Consider the following 18601-nt stretch of genomic DNA (forward strand, 5'->3'; position numbering starts at 1 on the left):
GGGTGAAACATCCAGGGCGCAATGCTGACATATCAAGCTGTTTAGAGACACAGCATGGTTTACAGGCAGCAACCAACTCAGCAGTTCAACAAATGCACTGCTACTGTACACATAGGATTCAGTATAAACGCCTTCAAATCTTTACTTTATTGAAATGTAGTACTAGTGGAGGGAATATCGCTGCCTTAAACAAAGACATTGAAATGTAAGTAAAGGCTCAGCATGAAACTTGTGCTGATGGGATTTATTAAATCCAATTAAAAATGGTTCTCAACATTAAAATGAGCACAAGGTGAAAGCCATTGGGAGTCACAAGTAATAGCGGTGAACTAATCAGAAAAAACAATAAATTCTCAATAGTGTTTCATTCATAGGGCTGAAAATGGACATTTAAAAAAACATTTAAATATTTCAGTGGATTTACAGAACACTTTAGTTTGCTAATGAATTTTTGCCGGATATTACTGTCATGCTTATTTTAAAATGCATCATCACACAGGTTTTTGTAATACAATCAAATTGGTTCCCATCATATCAGGGTGTTACAAGTGATTTTTAGTCTTAATGAATCATCCCAATCAGATTTTTTTTCAGCAGAATGTGAGCTAATGACTTTTTGCACTTCAAAGGAAATCCACAGGAAAATAATGAAGGAAAGAAAGACCACAAACGAAAAATAAAATTTTGCCACTTCACAGAGGAGAAAACATAATCAGTGAAGTGGTTCAAGACTGGATTGCTAATTGGAGCATCTGGAATAACTGTCTGTTTGGACCTAATCTGGTGTAACCAGCTGTGTAAATACTTTCATTATTGCTTATTTCTCACTACTGCAGTGAAAGCATGTGGAATGCATTGACTGTGAAGTGCTGTGCATGTTTTCCAGCCTGCACAATTTAACTGGGACCCGGAAACTGTTGGCCTGATTCACGGCTCTTTCTTCTGGGGCTACATTGTCACCCAGATCCCAGGAGGTTTCATCTCCAACAAACTGGCAGCCAACAGGTGAGGTGGGCGTGGCGAGAGCTTGGTGAGGGAAGTTGCATGAGGGCATTCTGACTCGTTTGCAACACAAGGTTAATCCAGAATAAATTAACATTTGTATGAGCTAGAAAAACATGGAGGAAGAAAAAGCAGATTGTTTTAGTGGGTGCAACTTAACTCTTGCCCCAGAATACCTCTCACAAATGTCCTTAGACCTCAAACTGTTTTGAAATAAAATAAAATAACAACGTGGTTCATAAGAATCTATAGGTAGGTTTGCATGTTTCAGAGCTGCAGCTTTGAGTTGTGTTCAATCATGAAATTCATGGGAATGTGGAACAAACTACCCAGGCATATTGCTGAAGCATACTGAGCTTTAAGAAAATTCTGGATCAATTAGCGACTAGAGGCTAGATGGGCTGAATGGCCTGTTACAGTGTATTCCTGTTTTGTCATTTACCAGAATAAAAGCAAACAATATTAACTAAAATAAATAATCCCCAGTCTTGCCAATGCAGTGGTGCCATACTGTTCTGAGAGACCATGAGGCAGAACACATTTTTATGCTTATGGAAAACTGTTTTATCAGTTCAGGACACCGGATTGCAGTAACATTACAAATGGGGCTTTTGAAATTATTTTACAAAATGAGAATATTGACTTGAAAGTGTTCATTATTTTACCTGGTACCAAAGTGACCAAAGCTGGCCATGTGTCGACAATACCGGGAACAGGCGATTCGAAAACCCTGATCGCAATCTTGATTCAAAACACTTTCAAATTCCACGCATACATTTCCTTTCACTCCTTCCTGCAGTACAAAATGCTGTTTTATGGCACAAAGGACAAAAGAAATCAGGAATAATTATTTTAGCTAAATAGCATGGATTCCAAGGGCTCATGGGCGTTGCTGTCTATGTCCATCTATTCTCAGTCACCGCTTTGCCCTCACAGGGCCTTGCTGAGTCAGAGCCAGAGCCCAGCCAGTCTGGCACTGGGTAGGAGGTGTGCCAGTCCGCCACAGGCTTCCCTCTCTAATGGTCTCCTAGTGCAGGTCTATCCCTGTGCTTAACGGGTTAATGTGCATTACAGTAGTGTAAAATGCTGATAAGATGATACCAGGGCTGTAATAAAAGCTTCACAGAAAAGGGGACATGCAGCTGACAGAGTTAATAATTAAAGATTCGGCTTCTGATTTCACTATGGAAGCTTAGCTCTGCAATATTACAAGTGTCACTTACATACTGCCATGGAAACAATTACAGAAAAACTCTGTGATAAAACAGCAATAGAAATGAACGAGAAACACAGTATAATAGTAGCAGTTAGGCACTTAGGGAGCACCTTTCTCAGGGTGTGTTAGTTGGCCGTTTCTTGTACCCAAACCCAGGTCAGGGTCAGTCCTGCAGGCCTTTTGTAGACCAGTCCTTCTCATCTTGTATGGATTTAAATACAGGTTTGCTGTAAACGTTAAGCCGCTGGTACGAAAACATCATATTTGTATCCAAAGACTTTACTAAAAAAATATAAGTGAAGTCTTTTAAAGGTCCAACAGCCTGGTACATGAAGGACACACTGATCCATGCCTGCAGCCACAGGGCTGTGACAACAGAAAAGCAGACAGAACAGGAGTAACAAGAGTTCAAAAAAGTATGTTAAACAAACCAGTCTACCTTCTGCCTTTGTTGCGCATGAATTAAAAATTTAGACAATGAAGAAAAACTATTGTGGAAGAAATCAGAAAGAATAACATCCTACAATTCAACACGCAGTTAGGAATGGTTATGGAGGTGTCAGGCACAAAGTTCTGTCTCAACTGGCTTGGCAGCACAGCTGGGACCCACAGACAGGTAGAGGATGCTCCCACACCAGGAGCAGCAGCGCAGGGGGAGGGGTGGGGGAAGGATGCAGAAGGATAAATGCAAACGAGAGAGAGGCCGACTGTGGTGTCCTTCACTTTTCAGGAAGCTGAATTATAGAGAATAATGGGTTAGAATAATAGAGGTGAGGGAGACCTTGGCCACAGCCCAAACCTTGTTAAAATCATTACGAAATCACTGAGCATGATGGCTTCAGGATGATCATTTCTATAGGACACTGAATGGGAAAGGTGGGAACTGGGAATGAAATACAATGAACTTGCTTCTCTTTTGAGTTTCTGTGGTGGTAAGAATAAAAAAAAAAACTAAACATTTTTTTTAAACCTTTCTCCAGAAAACCTTTTCCTTTTACCTGTTTATGGATGTAAGAACATACACAAGTACATGAGGCATTTTCCCCATAGTTTGGGGAAAAGGGTCAGCTTGGAAAAGGAGATTTTCATTAATGTTAGTTTAAATGGAGAAAGGAACGAGAGAAATGGTCAAGTATCCTTTTTACTGATGTGAGGGCACTTAGAATTCTCTCCTCACTTTGCCATTTGCAAATAAACCCTTCTAGAATGATTGGTTGATTGAACTTAAAGAGATTCAGAAATGGTGTGCTGTAAAAGCTTTGAGACGAAGAGTAGGAGTACCAGTATGTTGCAATTGAAAAGCTTATCCAACCTCTGAATGATACGTACAGCATAATAAAGACCTTGTATACCTTTAACTCCTTTTCCCTCCAGACCTGTTAAAGGCTGTCTTCTAAATAACACAAATGTAAAATGCTGAACATAAAGTAGAAAAGATTTCATCAATGTGATGCATACAAGTTATATTTTTTAATTATTTTTTGAAAATGCAGAATGGAAATGAGACGTGTAGTTGATGAGAAATGCTATCTGTCCGCACTGCTACGTTCAGCTTGGACTGGGGTGGGAGGAGGAGGGGTTGTAATGATCAAGGGGCGGCCACCAGAGGCCGCTAATGTAACGAGAGTCATAATGATTGTTCTTCATAATCACCAGTTTCTGAACGCCGTTCCACAAGAACACAAGATGGGTTACAAACAGGAGGTGGTCATTCAGTCCTTTAGGCTTGTTTGGTTTCCTGGAAGACGTCAGGATATTGTCCCTCGAACTCACACGAGCCGAGTCCTTTTGCACGCGCATTTTTGTGCCAGGGAAACAGAGCAGCTGCCTTACAGGCTAGTCAGCACTCATGGTTTGATCCAGTTTCTCCTGCATTTGGCTCCTGAGGCCTTTGTTTGTACAGCTAATGTCAATCAATGCCATCCCTGATGCAGTTAGGATCTTTTATTATTCTATTTTGAAAAATCAAGTTGACTGACATTTTGGTAAAAGCAATTTACAGCATAATTATACCCATTTATACCTCTGGGCATTTTGCCGGGGCAATCTGCGTGGAAGGGGTTATAACAGCAATAGGGTGGCACTGTGGCGCAGTGGTTAGCAGTGCTTCCACACAGCGCTGGGATCCTGGGTTCTGTTGTGGGTCTAGGAGTTTGCATGTTCTCTGAATGTTCACAGGGGTTTTCCTCCAGGTGCTCTGGTTTCCTCCCACATCCCAAAACATACCGTTTTCTGGGAAAAAGTGGCCCCGGTGTGAGTGTGTGTGTCTGCATGTGTGTCTGTGTGAGCCCTGTGATGCACAGGTGTGCTGTCCAGGGTGTGTCCTGCTTCACACCCGGTGCTTGCAGGGATATGAAGATTCAGACACCCAAAGAAGGCTCCACGGCTGAAATGCTGAAACATTGTGTTTCTTTTCTTCTCTTTTCAGCAGGGAATAAACCTTTGCTTGTTCCTTTGTAGCCTTCGTATGCTGACGGAGCTCCCTAATTGAACATCCAGACACACCCATTATGAGCCTCCTGACCACTACTTCCCCTGATGCCCATACTGACATAGCTCATACTTAAAGAACAGTCAGCACAGCAACTGAAACCAAACACCTGGAAACAATATGATATAGAGATCTAGAGATCTGTAAAATAAAGCTTATTATTTAACAGGTTTTGTCTGTAGGTTGATGCAGTATAATAAGACACTGAAACATATGCTGCAATAACAAAGTACAACCAACAATTAAGTTAAACAATTAAACAAACAATTCTGTTTACTCATTTTCATTAAGGCTAAGAACTGAAAGCAATGAACACAAGATATTTGAAATTTCTAGTTTGCTAGAGAACATAAGAATATACAGTAAGACAGAACACAGGAAAGGCCATCTAGCCTGACTGGCTGGTTTAATGGCTAATTGATTCAAGAAGGACTAGTGACCACTGATGGACAGGACTGTATATTGAAATGCCAAAAAATAAAATGATTGTCTTCTTTAATGCAGAAGTTTTTGTGAAGTCATTTTGGTTTCTATCATTATAATGTATTTAAGGCATTCTGAAGCCTATTCCTAGAAATTATGAACTAAAAATATCTTGATTACAAATAGTTGGCCCAGACCATTGTTCTTGTTAAAAACCGATAAAGGACAATGTAATTGTAACGAATACGCCCCTGCGTATAACGGGGATCTCAGCCGCCCAGGCTGGGGGAGATCTCCTTTAGCTCAGCTGGCAAGTTCCCTGTTGCGTGACACTGGAGATCCGGGCTCGTGCCCAGGGAGTGAGGGATGAACTGGCAGGGCAGGAGCAGCAAGGGTGGGAACCCCAAGAACCGATACATCATCATAAATCCATGAATATTTAACAAAGTGTTTGGAGGTGTTGCAAACTTGTTATTAATTAATGAATTGCCTTATAAAGCTACTTATGGCTGTGTGCTGAAAACAATGAAGAAGGCACAGGACACAGTGCCTTTCTCAGCACTCACCTCTATAGACATTGCTGGAGTAATGTGTTTTAAACAGAAAACATGTCCTGCTTTAAAATGGGACAGGCAAAATCACAATCAAGGTAAATCTCAGACACTACCATGTAGGTAGACATAGAGACTTTGTAAGAAGGATGCCAGTTTGTAGTATTCTTGATTCATTTAAATCTAGATTATATAAAGGTTTTATTGAAAATAAATCATTTTCTATATGGGTGAAAGAAAGTGAAGTTAGAATTTAGAATGAAGAGTGGCTTAAAATTTGTGAATTTCAATGGAGATATACTAACTCGCATTTATGAAAAAACATTAAAAATTAATTTTTCATTACTCTGAGTCAGAAGGCGCACCATACTGGGGAAAACTCTAAATGTTGGAGACAGTGCGGAAACAAAGGTGGTCATTGGCATGTATTCTGGAACTGCCCTAAAATAAGGCTTTTCTGGAAGGAATTACATGAGGCCCTGGAAACTATATTTGAAAGGAATGTACCCTTTACATTTGAGGCTTTATATTTTGGTAAACTGGATTTTGATTGGAGGGGAACTGACGAATATTTGTTTGGAATCCTTATCAGCAGGGAAGAAAGCTATAGCAAGAAAGTGGCTTCTCACAGATCTACCAACAATGACTGATTGGATTAAATTAATAAAGAATATATATATATAATGGAAAAAATAACATTTTCACTAAAATTACAAATGAAAAAATTGTCAAATATTTGTCTAGATGGGTTCAGTACATTAAACCTTAAACGTCGGTTTTTGTTGAGATACAAAATAACTGAAATTTAATAAGGTACATTTATATAGTCTCCTCCCTTTTCAGATGCATAAATGTATACATCTTCCTCATTTTGAATGTACTGTATATAGTTTTGTTTAAAAGTTATATAATTGTAAAATACTAGGGGAACAAACAGGAATAGACAATTTTTGTTTGTGATGTATATTCGAAAGTGAATTGTAAAAGTATGGCTGAATAATGGTGGTTTATATGTAAAATGGTTTTGTTTTGTTCTCTAAAATAAAAAAAAAAGAATGATTAATGTCCACATTTTGCTTGGTGGAAAAGAAACAACCCCTTCAACATAAAGCACATTTGCATCTGTTAGCCCTGTCAAGTGGTTTAATAGAGCAATGTACCATAATGTGCCATAAATATGGAACACATAGGAGTTAAACCAATATCCTCCTGCTTCCGAGACCAGAGGCCTGACCACATTTCCACACGGCCTCTTGCCTTTTCTATTGGTGCAGATGTTCTTCTTAACCATTTTAGTTTTTCTGCTTTATTATTTATTATTCTCTCACCCTAGAAGTCAAATGCATTTGTTTTGTTAATAATAATGGAAAGAAAACAATAAAAAAGTTGTGGTATCATTTTTTAGGATATTTGGGAGGAATAGTGAAGCAGGAATGGAGATGTAACATTAGAAAATTAAGATTTGCAAGGTTTTCTTTTGACAGCCAAACCTTTTGGAGCTTACTGAACCTTAAATATACATTACAAAGGCATTAGATAATATTATTGCTAAACTGATACAATTCAGAGTTGGGATGCATATTCACTAGAACCTCTATCTTAACTGGATAAATATGCCCATGAAACAATGATATTTTATATAATCTCTTAATCAATGATAATTTCTAGGTATAAAAATTGGAACAAGCAAATAATTCAACACCAATTTCCAATCAAAGATATCACACAAACGAACAGCACATAAGACAAAGTTGAATTCAGGTACTGTATGTAATGAAAGAGTCAGTTTTGAGGTTTCTAAGGTGAAGCCACAATGAAGTCCAGAGAGGCTGTACATTTGTTTTAAGCTGATATGGCCTGACTATGAGTGACCAGAGACGTTTCCCTAGACATCAAGAGCTGAGTATAACGATGTTTTCCCTAATCACACTGCAGCCAGAAACACTCCTCAGCAATTAAATACAAACATGTGTTTCTCTCCTAGGGTGTTCGGAGCTGCTATTTTCTTGACATCAATGCTCAATATGTTTATACCGTCTGCGGCAAGAGTCCACTACGGTTGTGTTATGTTTGTGAGGATCCTTCAAGGCCTGGTGGAGGTAAGAGACAGTTCACCCATCACACAACAACAACAACAACAACAACAACATAGTTTTGGAAAGTCTTTGGTGATAAACAATGGAGTTTCAAGCTCTCCTACCTTAATAAAATTAAATATAATTGAATTAATTCAAATAGCAATATCAATTTGTACTGTGGTCATGGTGTGAAACGGAGTGAAGGGCACTGCTTTCTTCAATCAGAATAAATCGTACATCATGCATTCACTGAACAGTGTTCACCACTGTAGCAATAAGACAATGCAGACCTTGTTTCCCATGAGTGTTGTTTTTACGCACCACAGATTTCTCGGCCTTGGTAAGCTCTGAATGGCCTTGTCTTCGCCAACCTGGGTGGATGTCCGGGAGTTGCATTATCCACTTCAAGCATCTCTGCGACATTAAAATTAAATACAATGCTTATTTGTAAATAAATATGTGATCAGAGTCTCCTTCACTTTGATAAGTAAATAAACCATGCCTTTTTTTTTAATCACAGAATTTTGATGTATCCGTGTTTAGGGCGTTACCTACCCAGCATGCCATGGGATGTGGAGCAAATGGGCGCCACCGTTGGAACGGAGCAGACTGGCCACCACATCCTTCTGTGGTCAGTGTCTCTATAGTTCTCATCTTCTTGGGGACACCTAGTCTTAATTTACAGCGACCCGGTGTCTTTTGGACAGTGGTAAGTAAGTTTGAGTCCCCTTACAACTAGTTGGTGGTTGTGTACTATCAGTGTTACGGACGTGGTCTGCAGTCGGCGTCGGGTGCTGTAGTACACCCTATGCAGTGCGGTAAGAGCTGGAGGAAACGGGAGGCGTGGTATGGGAGAACACACAGGGGTTTAATGGTATACAAAATAACAGTGACAGTCCAGGAGACAGTGAACAGGGGGAGACAAAGAGTGGCGTCCAAATCCTAGCAGGTCCGAAGGAGGGTCAGGCCACAGTCCAAGAGTCCGTTTACCATAGATCCCTCCGGAGATGTGACGAGGTTAAAATACCCGGGAATGGGGAAAACACTATCAGACAACCAACACAGAGATCCTGGGATAACGGGGCAAGGTCCTCCAGATCAGATGCTGCAGCTATGGTAGACTATTGTCTATAAACAATGTTAAATCGTTTAACAAATTGTGGAGATCAATTCCATCTAAAATGTTTAGGGGTCTAGTTCAGAATGCACAGATATCTAGGAATGCTAACCACTGTGCTACCAGGCAACCCAGCAACATATCTATTACAATCAATTAGATAATTCAACCACTCTTTTCAGTAGAATTCACTAAGATATCACTGTACTATACTCAGATGGTCGAGTTTGCTTTAGGTATCCATAACATGGTTAGTAAAGGGATTATATCTCGTATTTTGGAATCAGGAACCACAGAGTGGAGTCCAACTTCTTTACAGATTTGCTTTTTTGACCACTGATGATATTGTGCAGATTCCCTTGAATGATGATACTGAAACACCCAAGCAAAAAACTAATACCCTTACTGACAAAATGAAAAAAATGAACAAAAAAATAATCACATCACATATGAAAAATGAAAAACACACCTAATTGTAATGTTTCCATTTACTTTGATTTCAGAAATCTGTTCAAAAGACCAGATGTAATAAACTCCTACTTCTCATCGTCTTTTTTAAATACAAAATAAAGAATAATAAATAAATACAGAAATACAAATTATATTTTTGAGCATATGTTTGGAGGTTAGGGTAAAAAAGATGGCTCTGTTTGCTCTGAGGAGTTTATTTATAAATGTGCAAGTTGGAAAATTGATTCTTCTTTGCTTTGTACTGCAGTATATTTTCAATGTTATGCAGAAAACGAGCCTTCTGATTTAATGAGCATTTGGTGCCATGGAGACCTGTGCTCTCTACATTAGGTTTTTGATGAAGAGTACCTGCAGATGTTTCAACTGCCTCAGCCCACAGCTGGAAGATATTTCTTTTACTTAGGCATATTAAGTCTTATTCCTTCTTGGATACTTTGTATTAAGCTCTTTCAGAAATAACTTGCTTTTCCTGGTATTAATTGGTATTATATTGAATATCCTGTTATAAGACAATCAAAATAATATCAATGGTCATATAATCAAAACATGTCTGGAAGCCTCTGACCATAGAATATGACTTTTATTGTTAATGTTACAATCTCAGGCTTTTTGTGATGGCACGCGTTTTCTAAAATTAAAGAATGATTTGTAAAACAGCAGTCCCCCTAATCCTAATGGTAACTTGTGCCTTTGCACCTGTAGATCAGATGGTGCATGTTGCTACTTTGTTGATTTTTGCTTTGTTAAACCATGCCATATAGTCATCACTAGCAGAGATAAATAGTGGGATAAGCAATGGAATGGCAAAATGATGGAATAGGTCTTTCAAGATATGAGTGGATGAGATCTTCAGAGTGATCCCCAACTAACTTACCAAATAGACAAGATGAGCTTATGATCTTTTTACACTCCAACATTCTTTCTCCAACTGTAATGTGGTCTGTCTACAGGTTCATATGCTGGTGCCGTGATTGCTATGCCTTTGGCAGGTGTCCTGGTGCAGTACGTTGGGTGGTCATCTGTTTTCTATGTATATGGTAAGACCTTCGAAGAACAAAGCATTCCAAACAAGACTACAAAATGCACTGGGAATGAAGCATGGAGAATACAAACTGGCTGATGTTCAAATACACAAATACGAGATTACAAGGCGCCCACTGCCCATTAATTGCAGATAAGGGAGAGATAATACAGCTTCAGATGGCATTGATAAAGACTTAATACCCCAAATGGAGGAAATTACCAAAGATTGCCATCCATTTTTATTAGTCTAAGCCAGGTGTGTAATCCGTAATGCATAAGGATTTGGCCACATCATGCACTGGTAAAGAAAAACCAAGCTCAAACCGGCTCAAGAGATAAGGTCTTTTTTTCCATTATCTCTCAGGTTTATAGAGAAATAGTGCGTCTTTCAGAAGATGCCTTCAAACATGTTAACATTAGATAAAAGGTTAGTGCAGCCGGTGTTTACGATTCATCCTGAAATATGCTAAGACCTGCCCTGTCTTTGTCAACTCATTTGTGTTCCCAATATCCCTTTCTTTACTAAATCCTCTATTGCATTGAGTGTAATTGCAGTGTGATATCTAGCAATGCCTTGTAATGACACCCATTAAAATTGATAATTGAGGCTGCATTAAAATGTATTTGCATGCAAAATCTAAATAAAAAACTAATTTATTACAACTTATTTTTTGTAAAAATAATAATATTTTCTTATAATAATGTTTGGCAGTCCTATATTTGCTATGCTAGTAAACTTGAACATACCGTAGCTAATATTTGAACCCATCAGTCCATTATCTGGGTTATTTGCTACCTGATTTGTAAACTGAGCAGTTGAATGTTTACCGTGAGGGTCACAGAGTGCTATGGACTTTGTTCCACTACATCTCCTTCTCTGTAAATCTAATGTTACATTGCTTGCCTTGGAAGTGTCCAGTCCAGAGGGTGTCTTGCCTCGTGTCCATTGCTTGCTGGGATAGGGCTGGATGCGTTAACTTACTAAAACTTCTGTCCAGATTGAATTGTGTTCACAGTTACAGGTACTACTGTATGGCTTGAATCAAGTGTGTTTTTGAGCCATTTTGCAGTCCAAGGAAGATGTAAAATACCATACCGCTGCCTTTTTCCAGCCTGGGCTATAACTGGAAAGAGGACAATACACGAGAATGGAGTATTGCTTTTTCAGCCCCACCTGTAGTGTAGAGAGGAGACAACTTGCAAATCTGACATGTGCTCTTAAATCGCTTTCGTAGATGGAGAATTTTGGAGGCAGTGTTCATCGCCTTCTCAATTATTAATGCTAACAGGCTACTTTTGTACTGCAAATCTGTCAGGGTTTGTAGTACTAGATTAATCAAAGAGGCTATACTTTCAGCAGGAGAAAAAGTAGAATTGTGTACCTGCAAAAACAAGGAAAAACACTGAGTGAAAGTCTACACCAGGCAATGTCTTCAAGACTTGTGTACTAAAATGTACACTATACATACATTTATAAAGTGTTATTTAGCTGTTATTTCATTATTGTTTGTTCAGAAAAGAAAACAAGTACCACTGGAGTGCCCCTGCAGCATGGGGACGATATGAAATAGAGGTGTTATATGCTGAAGAGCTTCAGATAATGCAAGACTCTTTCCTGAAGGGAGAAGGAGAGTTTTGATCTGTGTTGTTTGTTGCCATTAGGAGTGTTCGGGTTAGTGTGGTACATTTTTTGGCTTTTGCTTGCTTACGAGAGCCCTGCTGTGCATCCTACGATCACCGAAGAAGAGAAGACATACATCGAAACAACCATAGGGGAGGGCATGAACTTACTGAGTGCCACTGAGGTATGGCTCCCTTCAAAATAAATCATTTCTCCCCAGTGGTGCAAAATATGTCGAAGATTTGCTACTGTCTTTTCACAAAATGTGCTCAAATGTTGAGATAGTCAAAATGTATTTTTACATATGTAAATTGTAATACATTGTAAGTATTAAGTATTGTAAATATTGCATATTACAAGTAATAGTTGTACTTGTTTAGTGATAGAGATTAAATCACAGCTGTATAATTATAACACGACAATGCTTGTAATGTAGAATATTCATCTTTCACACAAAAAGTAAAGCTAGAGATTTTGTATTGGAAATATGGTATGTAAGAATTCTCTGTAATGTTTGCAATTTAAAATGACATTGCAAACCAGGAAAAATACATTATTAATTGTTAGATGAATGGCCTGCTTGTGCAATATATGTAAAAGAGTAAGAAAGTGTCAGAGATAGCTAATATATCAGGTACTTCTCTAGAATAGACAGAATTGTGGATCAGAATAAGATCTCAATATTTGAATCCACCAAGATGGATTTAATAATCCATCAGAAAGAATTTGATATTCCAAGAACATCTCAATTGCATTGCATTTACAGTGTTGAACTCTGCTTTGAGGTTTGAATTTGATTTCTGTGAGTCCAACTTCAATGTTCAAAGTTACGTTATAGAGGGATATCCTTCACATGTGCAGAAAAGCTGCCATGCGAACAGGTGGATTACATACCTCCAGTGTTGTGAAACACAAGAGCTAAAAAAAATGTTCATTCCCAGAACTCACAGTGACTCACGGGGCCCATTTGCGCTCAAAAACGTATAAGCTTGAAGTGCTTTGAAGCCATGAAAAATATCATATTAACAATACGACATGGATCTGAATATCTCTAGAAATTCAAGACCCCCTGGAGAAGGTTCTTCACATCCATGCCAGTCTACGCCATCATCGTGGCCAACTTCTGTAGGAGCTGGACCTTCTACCTGCTGCTGATCAGCCAGCCGGCCTATTTCGAAGAAGTGTTTGGTTTCGCTATCAGTAAGGTAGGCCTGGGTTAATTGGTTAATTGGTCATTAAGTAATTGGTAATTCATTGGTTCTTAGAATTGTCTGTTTTCCCAGTTTATTCCCATTGGCTCTAAACCTCCACTCTTATGAGATCCAAAAGATGTCGGTTTCACCCTGATGTGCCAGTTATCATTGGGCAACGTGCCCCAGTTTTGCCACTCAGCTTCAACACAGCCCTAAATGACACCACACCGCAACCAGAACCAAGTGTTCTGCAGAAAACCCTGACAGAAAGAGGAAGTGCGGGCAGAGCCCTCTGTCTCGCACTCCCTGTGCGGGAGGTTCAGAGCTGATCAGAGGAGAGGAACAGCCCCAGCTGACAGGCTTGCATGCCTGCAGGTAACCAGGAAGATGAGGAGGGTCAGTGGGAACCAGTAGAGCCCTGCCTGACCCTACATCAGCCAAGTGCGTAATCCCAGTCACAGGACTCTCAAGTGTGCTCTCAAGTGTGTGCCATTACTGGTCCAGCAAGAGAGCGAGCTGCATTGTCCTTATCATCTGGATGTATCGGAGACCTGTCATTTTTAGTGGCACGCAAAAAAGAAGCATGACATTGTTACAAATCGGGGGCTACAGATCTAGAGAAATATGAGGAACAACCAAGCGGATAAATCAATAATTAAAATAATCATAACCCCCAGCTTATAAATGTACCGGGGTTCATGTGGGTATGCGTCGTTGCTGCTGCCACCTCAGGTCGGCCCCCCACCGTCAGGGACTCAAACCCGGGCCCCTGGCGTCACTCAACAGGGACCCAGCCATTCGAGCCAAAGGGAAATCTCCCCTCAGCCTGACGGCTGAGGTCCCTGCTATTCACAGGGAAAGAAGGTGACGTCACCACGCTGGTAAGCCAGCTCTCACAACCTGCAATGGTGGCCGTATGCGTTACATAAAGGTTCTGCCAAGGATGTTACCAAGCGGTTGGTATAATTAGAGCCACGTTAGTTTTTTGTTCTCTGGCACAGTTTTGGTGAAAAGAGTAATAATTCAGGTACACTGGGTTGAACAAGTGTTTATTAACAATGACAATACAAATACAACATAAATATACAACATACAAGTTACACTATGTAAACATTTACAAATAAGGCATAACGTCATAACCACCCAGAAAACCCCAGACTGCTACCAAGTATTTGAAGAGAAAGCTGCCTTCTAAACTAACAGAATATGATCTGGGTGTCTGCAGATCTCTCTCTCTCTCTCTGCAAATTCAAATGCTGCAAACTGAATGGGAACCTATCTTCCTATTCCAAAAATGCACCCAATAACCAGGAGAGGCCATTTGTAGCCAAGGGATTCTTTACGCAGGAAATTGGAGTTCCCTAAATATCACAGGATTGAAGGTTCTCTTAACTGGGTTCAAATACTTAGATCTAATCTGTTTTATCCAGGTGATCCGGACAGGGAGCTCTTGCCTTCCCTCTCTCCTGCTTGTTGATTCTCTTCCCTTCTTTTCTCTATCTTCATCTTCATCCCTTTTCCCTCCCGTCTCCCTGTTTTATGTTCAATTCCTGGACTGTTGATTGACATTTACCCAGAACTTATTTAACTGAGGTAAACCAAGGTAAACTTTCCAGTTGCACTGATCATTGAATCTGGGACCCTTACATCTCAGAAGACATTCCCTTGCTTTAAGTCAGGAATGTTGACACAAGCCAGGTGTTACCCATTGTATCTAGATTCACTTCATAACAATATTTTAGGAAACATTTCTATCAATTCAAGTTGAAACAAGCTCCTAATATTGATTCATGCCATTATGTTATGTCCTAGTGTCTTCTTTGGACCCACAGAAATGCCATTTGGGAAATGCTTGCATGACTGTCTGGGTGACTGTGTGCTATTGGGCTATCTGGGCGGAGCGGTGGCTCTGTGGCTAAGGATCTGCGCCTGTGACTGGAAGGTTGCTGGTTCAAATCCCGTGGCCGGCAGAGGAATCCTACCCTGTTGGGCCCCTGAGCAAGGCCCCTACCCCAACTGCTCCAGGGGCACCGTACAATGGCAGACCCTGCGCTCTGACCCCAAGCTTCTCTCCCTGTCTGTGTCTCCATGGAGAAAAGCTGGGGTATGCGAAAAGACAAATTCCTAATGCAAGAAATTGTATAGGGCCAATAAAGAAACATTATTATTATTATTCAGATGTCAGTCAAGCAGAAATCCAATACTGCTGAGCCCATCGCCATTCTGATCCTGCACTTACAGTCATTTCCTTTGGCACCAGGTTGGGATTCTGTCAGCAGTACCTCACATGGTGATGACTATTGTTGTCCCCATCGGAGGACAGTTAGCAGATTTCCTGAGGAGTCGGAAGATCTTGTCCACAACAACAGTCCGAAAAATCATGAATTGTGGCGGTACGTGTTAAATTCCTGTTTTGAGAAAAATGGAGACACCTGTTCATCTTTTTAAGGTATTACCAAAGGAGTTTTATCATTTTCTGCAAACGCAACTAAATTGGAAAAGAGGGGTAAAAATTCAGGAGTGCATGATAACGCTAGACACAAAAATCAGTAACATGTTTGTGATAATCCTGAATATCTATGACCTGATATGAATTTGAAATTGAAGTGTGCTTAGTTCATGTGCGATATGAACGGCTTCTTTGTCCACAGGCTTTGGAATGGAGGCCACACTGCTCCTTGTGGTGGGTTTTTCTCACACAAGAGGAGTAGCCATCTCCTTCCTGGTTCTGGCAGTGGGGTTCAGTGGATTTGCAATTTCTGGTGAGCAGCCTGTCCTCACCACATGTACAGCAAAACTAGACTCTGGTTTCATTTTTTGTTTTCTTTAAAGCGATTTAAAACTTTTAACAAGAAACACAAACTAAGGTACTGCATAAAATGTACTAGAAACATCTCAGAATACATCAGCAAAAATGCCAGTAAAGATGCTTCAAACATGCTTATACCTTTCTACAGTTTTCTTTCTGAGGTTAAACTCTTCGATGTAAGTTACCAAAAAATGAATGGATGTATAAAACAATCAGGGATAAATAGACCTCAATCGGTTTTTAAAAATTCAATTGAAGGACCACAGATCTTATAGGATCGTTCCAGAGTGCTTATCATGTAGGAACGAATCCTCTCCATTGTCATAGTGGAGACTGTCTCATTGAGCAGCTCTTGACACAGGTTCAAAGACAGATTTCCATTCTAAAAAAAAGTTTTTTTTTGCCAAAACTATTCCGAACATAAGTACTGATTGTTCTACCTTTGTCTGGTTTCATTTTTAACACAAGGCTGCAGCAGATGTTCTGTAGGGATACATGCACTATGAGAATAAACTGAATGGATTTCCTATGTGTTTTACATAAAAATTTAATTTTTTCAGCCACAAAGTGTAATTCAATGTGTGTGGTTGGTGCCGCTTGTGCTTGACATTTACATTCACAAAGAAAGCTTTATAATTTCTAGGAGGAAAATATGGTGTGCATTTAGAAAAAAGCTTGGATATCTACTTTAACATGCCGGTAATTTAACAACTATCAATAATCAATTAAAGAAACATGCGTTTTTAATTAAAGAAATGTTCTAAATGAATGAACAAAAGTCCTAAGGGTGCTGTATATGAATTTTCTGTGGCTCTTAAAATATGCATTTAACCTACTCTAGTGCAGAGCACATTATCTAAATATTTGATAGCATTGGAGACTCCTAGAGAACTTAAGTGGCTAAACTCCAAAATGGATCTGCCTACAGGATTGTTAAAACTCACCTAAGCTCAAGATCTTTCATTCTTTATATTTTATTGCATGATGAAGCTTTCAATTTATGTAGGTACAGCAGCCTGTAAAGTAAATAACAAAAATAATGCAAATTGAAATTCAGCTTGTTTTTTCAAGTAGTTAAAACCACTGCATTTGGATTTTAATCAAGAACTCTTCCACCAATCCCTCTTCAATAATCGTAGTTCTGTGCCAAATGTGGAATCACCAATTGTTTATCAAATAAGCTTATTACGACAGTCTTTATAACAGTACTTGCCCTCCTCCATAACCAACATTATTATTGTTATCTGCCCCTTTTCACATTGCAAGGTGTCTTTAGGAGAGACTGGAATCTAACAGAGGGGTGATGCAGCTCCGGCCACCCAGGTCGCTCTGACAAAGAGCCCAGGAAGTCCCAGAGGTCACTCTTATGTCTCAAGTCTGAGATTACCAGGCTCACCCACACTCTGCCACAACTGTCCATTCTCGGTCAGTTGTGGGTTGCTGGCCTGTCATATTACCTGGACAGCTACCTCTGGGCTACAAGGCCCAGCCTGCATTCAAAGCAAAGGCCTTTCGTTTGGGTCTTTGTGCTGAAGTACAGTAAGACGGAAAATTACAGAACATCTACACAACAGCTTAGAGTGCTTTTTCCTCCTCTGCTGGCTTTTTTGTTTTTAAAGCTCTTGCTTCGATGGACTTTATGCTTATTTTTCTGAGCTTCAAAGAAAAAAAGAGCCATGTTTTTTTCCCACAAAATTCCCTAGTGTGTGTGTATACTGTATGTTTTTTCTAATAAACATTATTTTTTGTTTGCAGGATTTAATGTAAATCATCTGGACATTGCCCCTCGATATGCCAGTATTCTGATGGGGATTTCTAATGGAGTTGGGACTTTGTCTGGAATGGTGTGTCCACTCATTGTAGGGGCCATGACAAAGCACAAGGTACATTGGCACTCTTGCTACACAGGCCAAATGATGGCCATAGGTGAATACTTGGTGTCTGCCTTTCAGATTTAAAAATACTTTCTGTAAATGTATCTATACCAATGCTAACATGGGCATTTTTAGCTTTAAAATAATATCCAGTCATTTGCTTTATTTGGAAATAGCAGCAGCATGGAGTAGTGTTTGTGACACTGTTGTGCTTAATGGGAGGATGTGGACACAAATCCTGGATTTCCTTCTCTTCAGCAAAATACTTGACTTCCATTACTCCATACAACTGCTAAGATGTATTAAGATCTCCAGGCCATAACTGTAAATGAGAATTTGTTCTCAATATAAAAAAATAAAAGCAGTGGAAGTGATGGGCTCAGAACTCTCTGAAATGCAGGTGTCTTCTACTTTTAATATATAATCTTATAATAAATTGAAAATAGAATTAGTCATGTCAATTTTAATTATTCTTACTCAGATAATCAGTTAGACCAAAGTAACTCCAACAATCTCTTCCAGATGTTTCTTGATTAAAGCTAAGGTATCAGTTTCAACAATATGGCTGGATAACTTCAAAGAAAATCAAAAGCACTGGTTTCAAAAGTTAAAAAAAAAGAGAAATTAGATGAACGTTATATAATCAACGAATATGTTTCATGTCAGAATGTGTTACTGAATTTACAATGTAAGACTTGTTTAAAGATCAGAGTGAAAACTGACCAACATTTC

At 39.4% G+C, this 18601-nt stretch overlaps 1 protein-coding gene across 1 annotated transcript in view; it reads left to right on the forward strand.

Annotated features, from left to right (window-relative positions):
- slc17a8 (solute carrier family 17 member 8) overlaps window positions 1-18601 on the forward strand; it is a 34358-nt gene that overhangs the window by 13666 nt on the left and 2091 nt on the right. Inside the window, exons 3-11 of the mRNA XM_088645917.1 lie at window positions 887-1005; window positions 7668-7782; window positions 8305-8392; window positions 10300-10386; window positions 12035-12177; window positions 13049-13198; window positions 15447-15579; window positions 15838-15948; window positions 17751-17878. Of these exons, the coding sequence (XP_088502043.1) occupies window positions 887-1005; window positions 7668-7782; window positions 8305-8392; window positions 10300-10386; window positions 12035-12177; window positions 13049-13198; window positions 15447-15579; window positions 15838-15948; window positions 17751-17878 (1074 nt within the window). The remainder of the gene's footprint in view (window positions 1-886; window positions 1006-7667; window positions 7783-8304; window positions 8393-10299; window positions 10387-12034; window positions 12178-13048; window positions 13199-15446; window positions 15580-15837; window positions 15949-17750; window positions 17879-18601) is intronic.

The sequence above is a fragment of the Lepisosteus platostomus genome, chromosome 9 (assembly GCF_059453375.1).
Source record: "Lepisosteus platostomus isolate fLepPlt1 chromosome 9, fLepPlt1.hap1, whole genome shotgun sequence".
Lineage (NCBI taxonomy): Eukaryota > Metazoa > Chordata > Actinopteri > Semionotiformes > Lepisosteidae > Lepisosteus > Lepisosteus platostomus.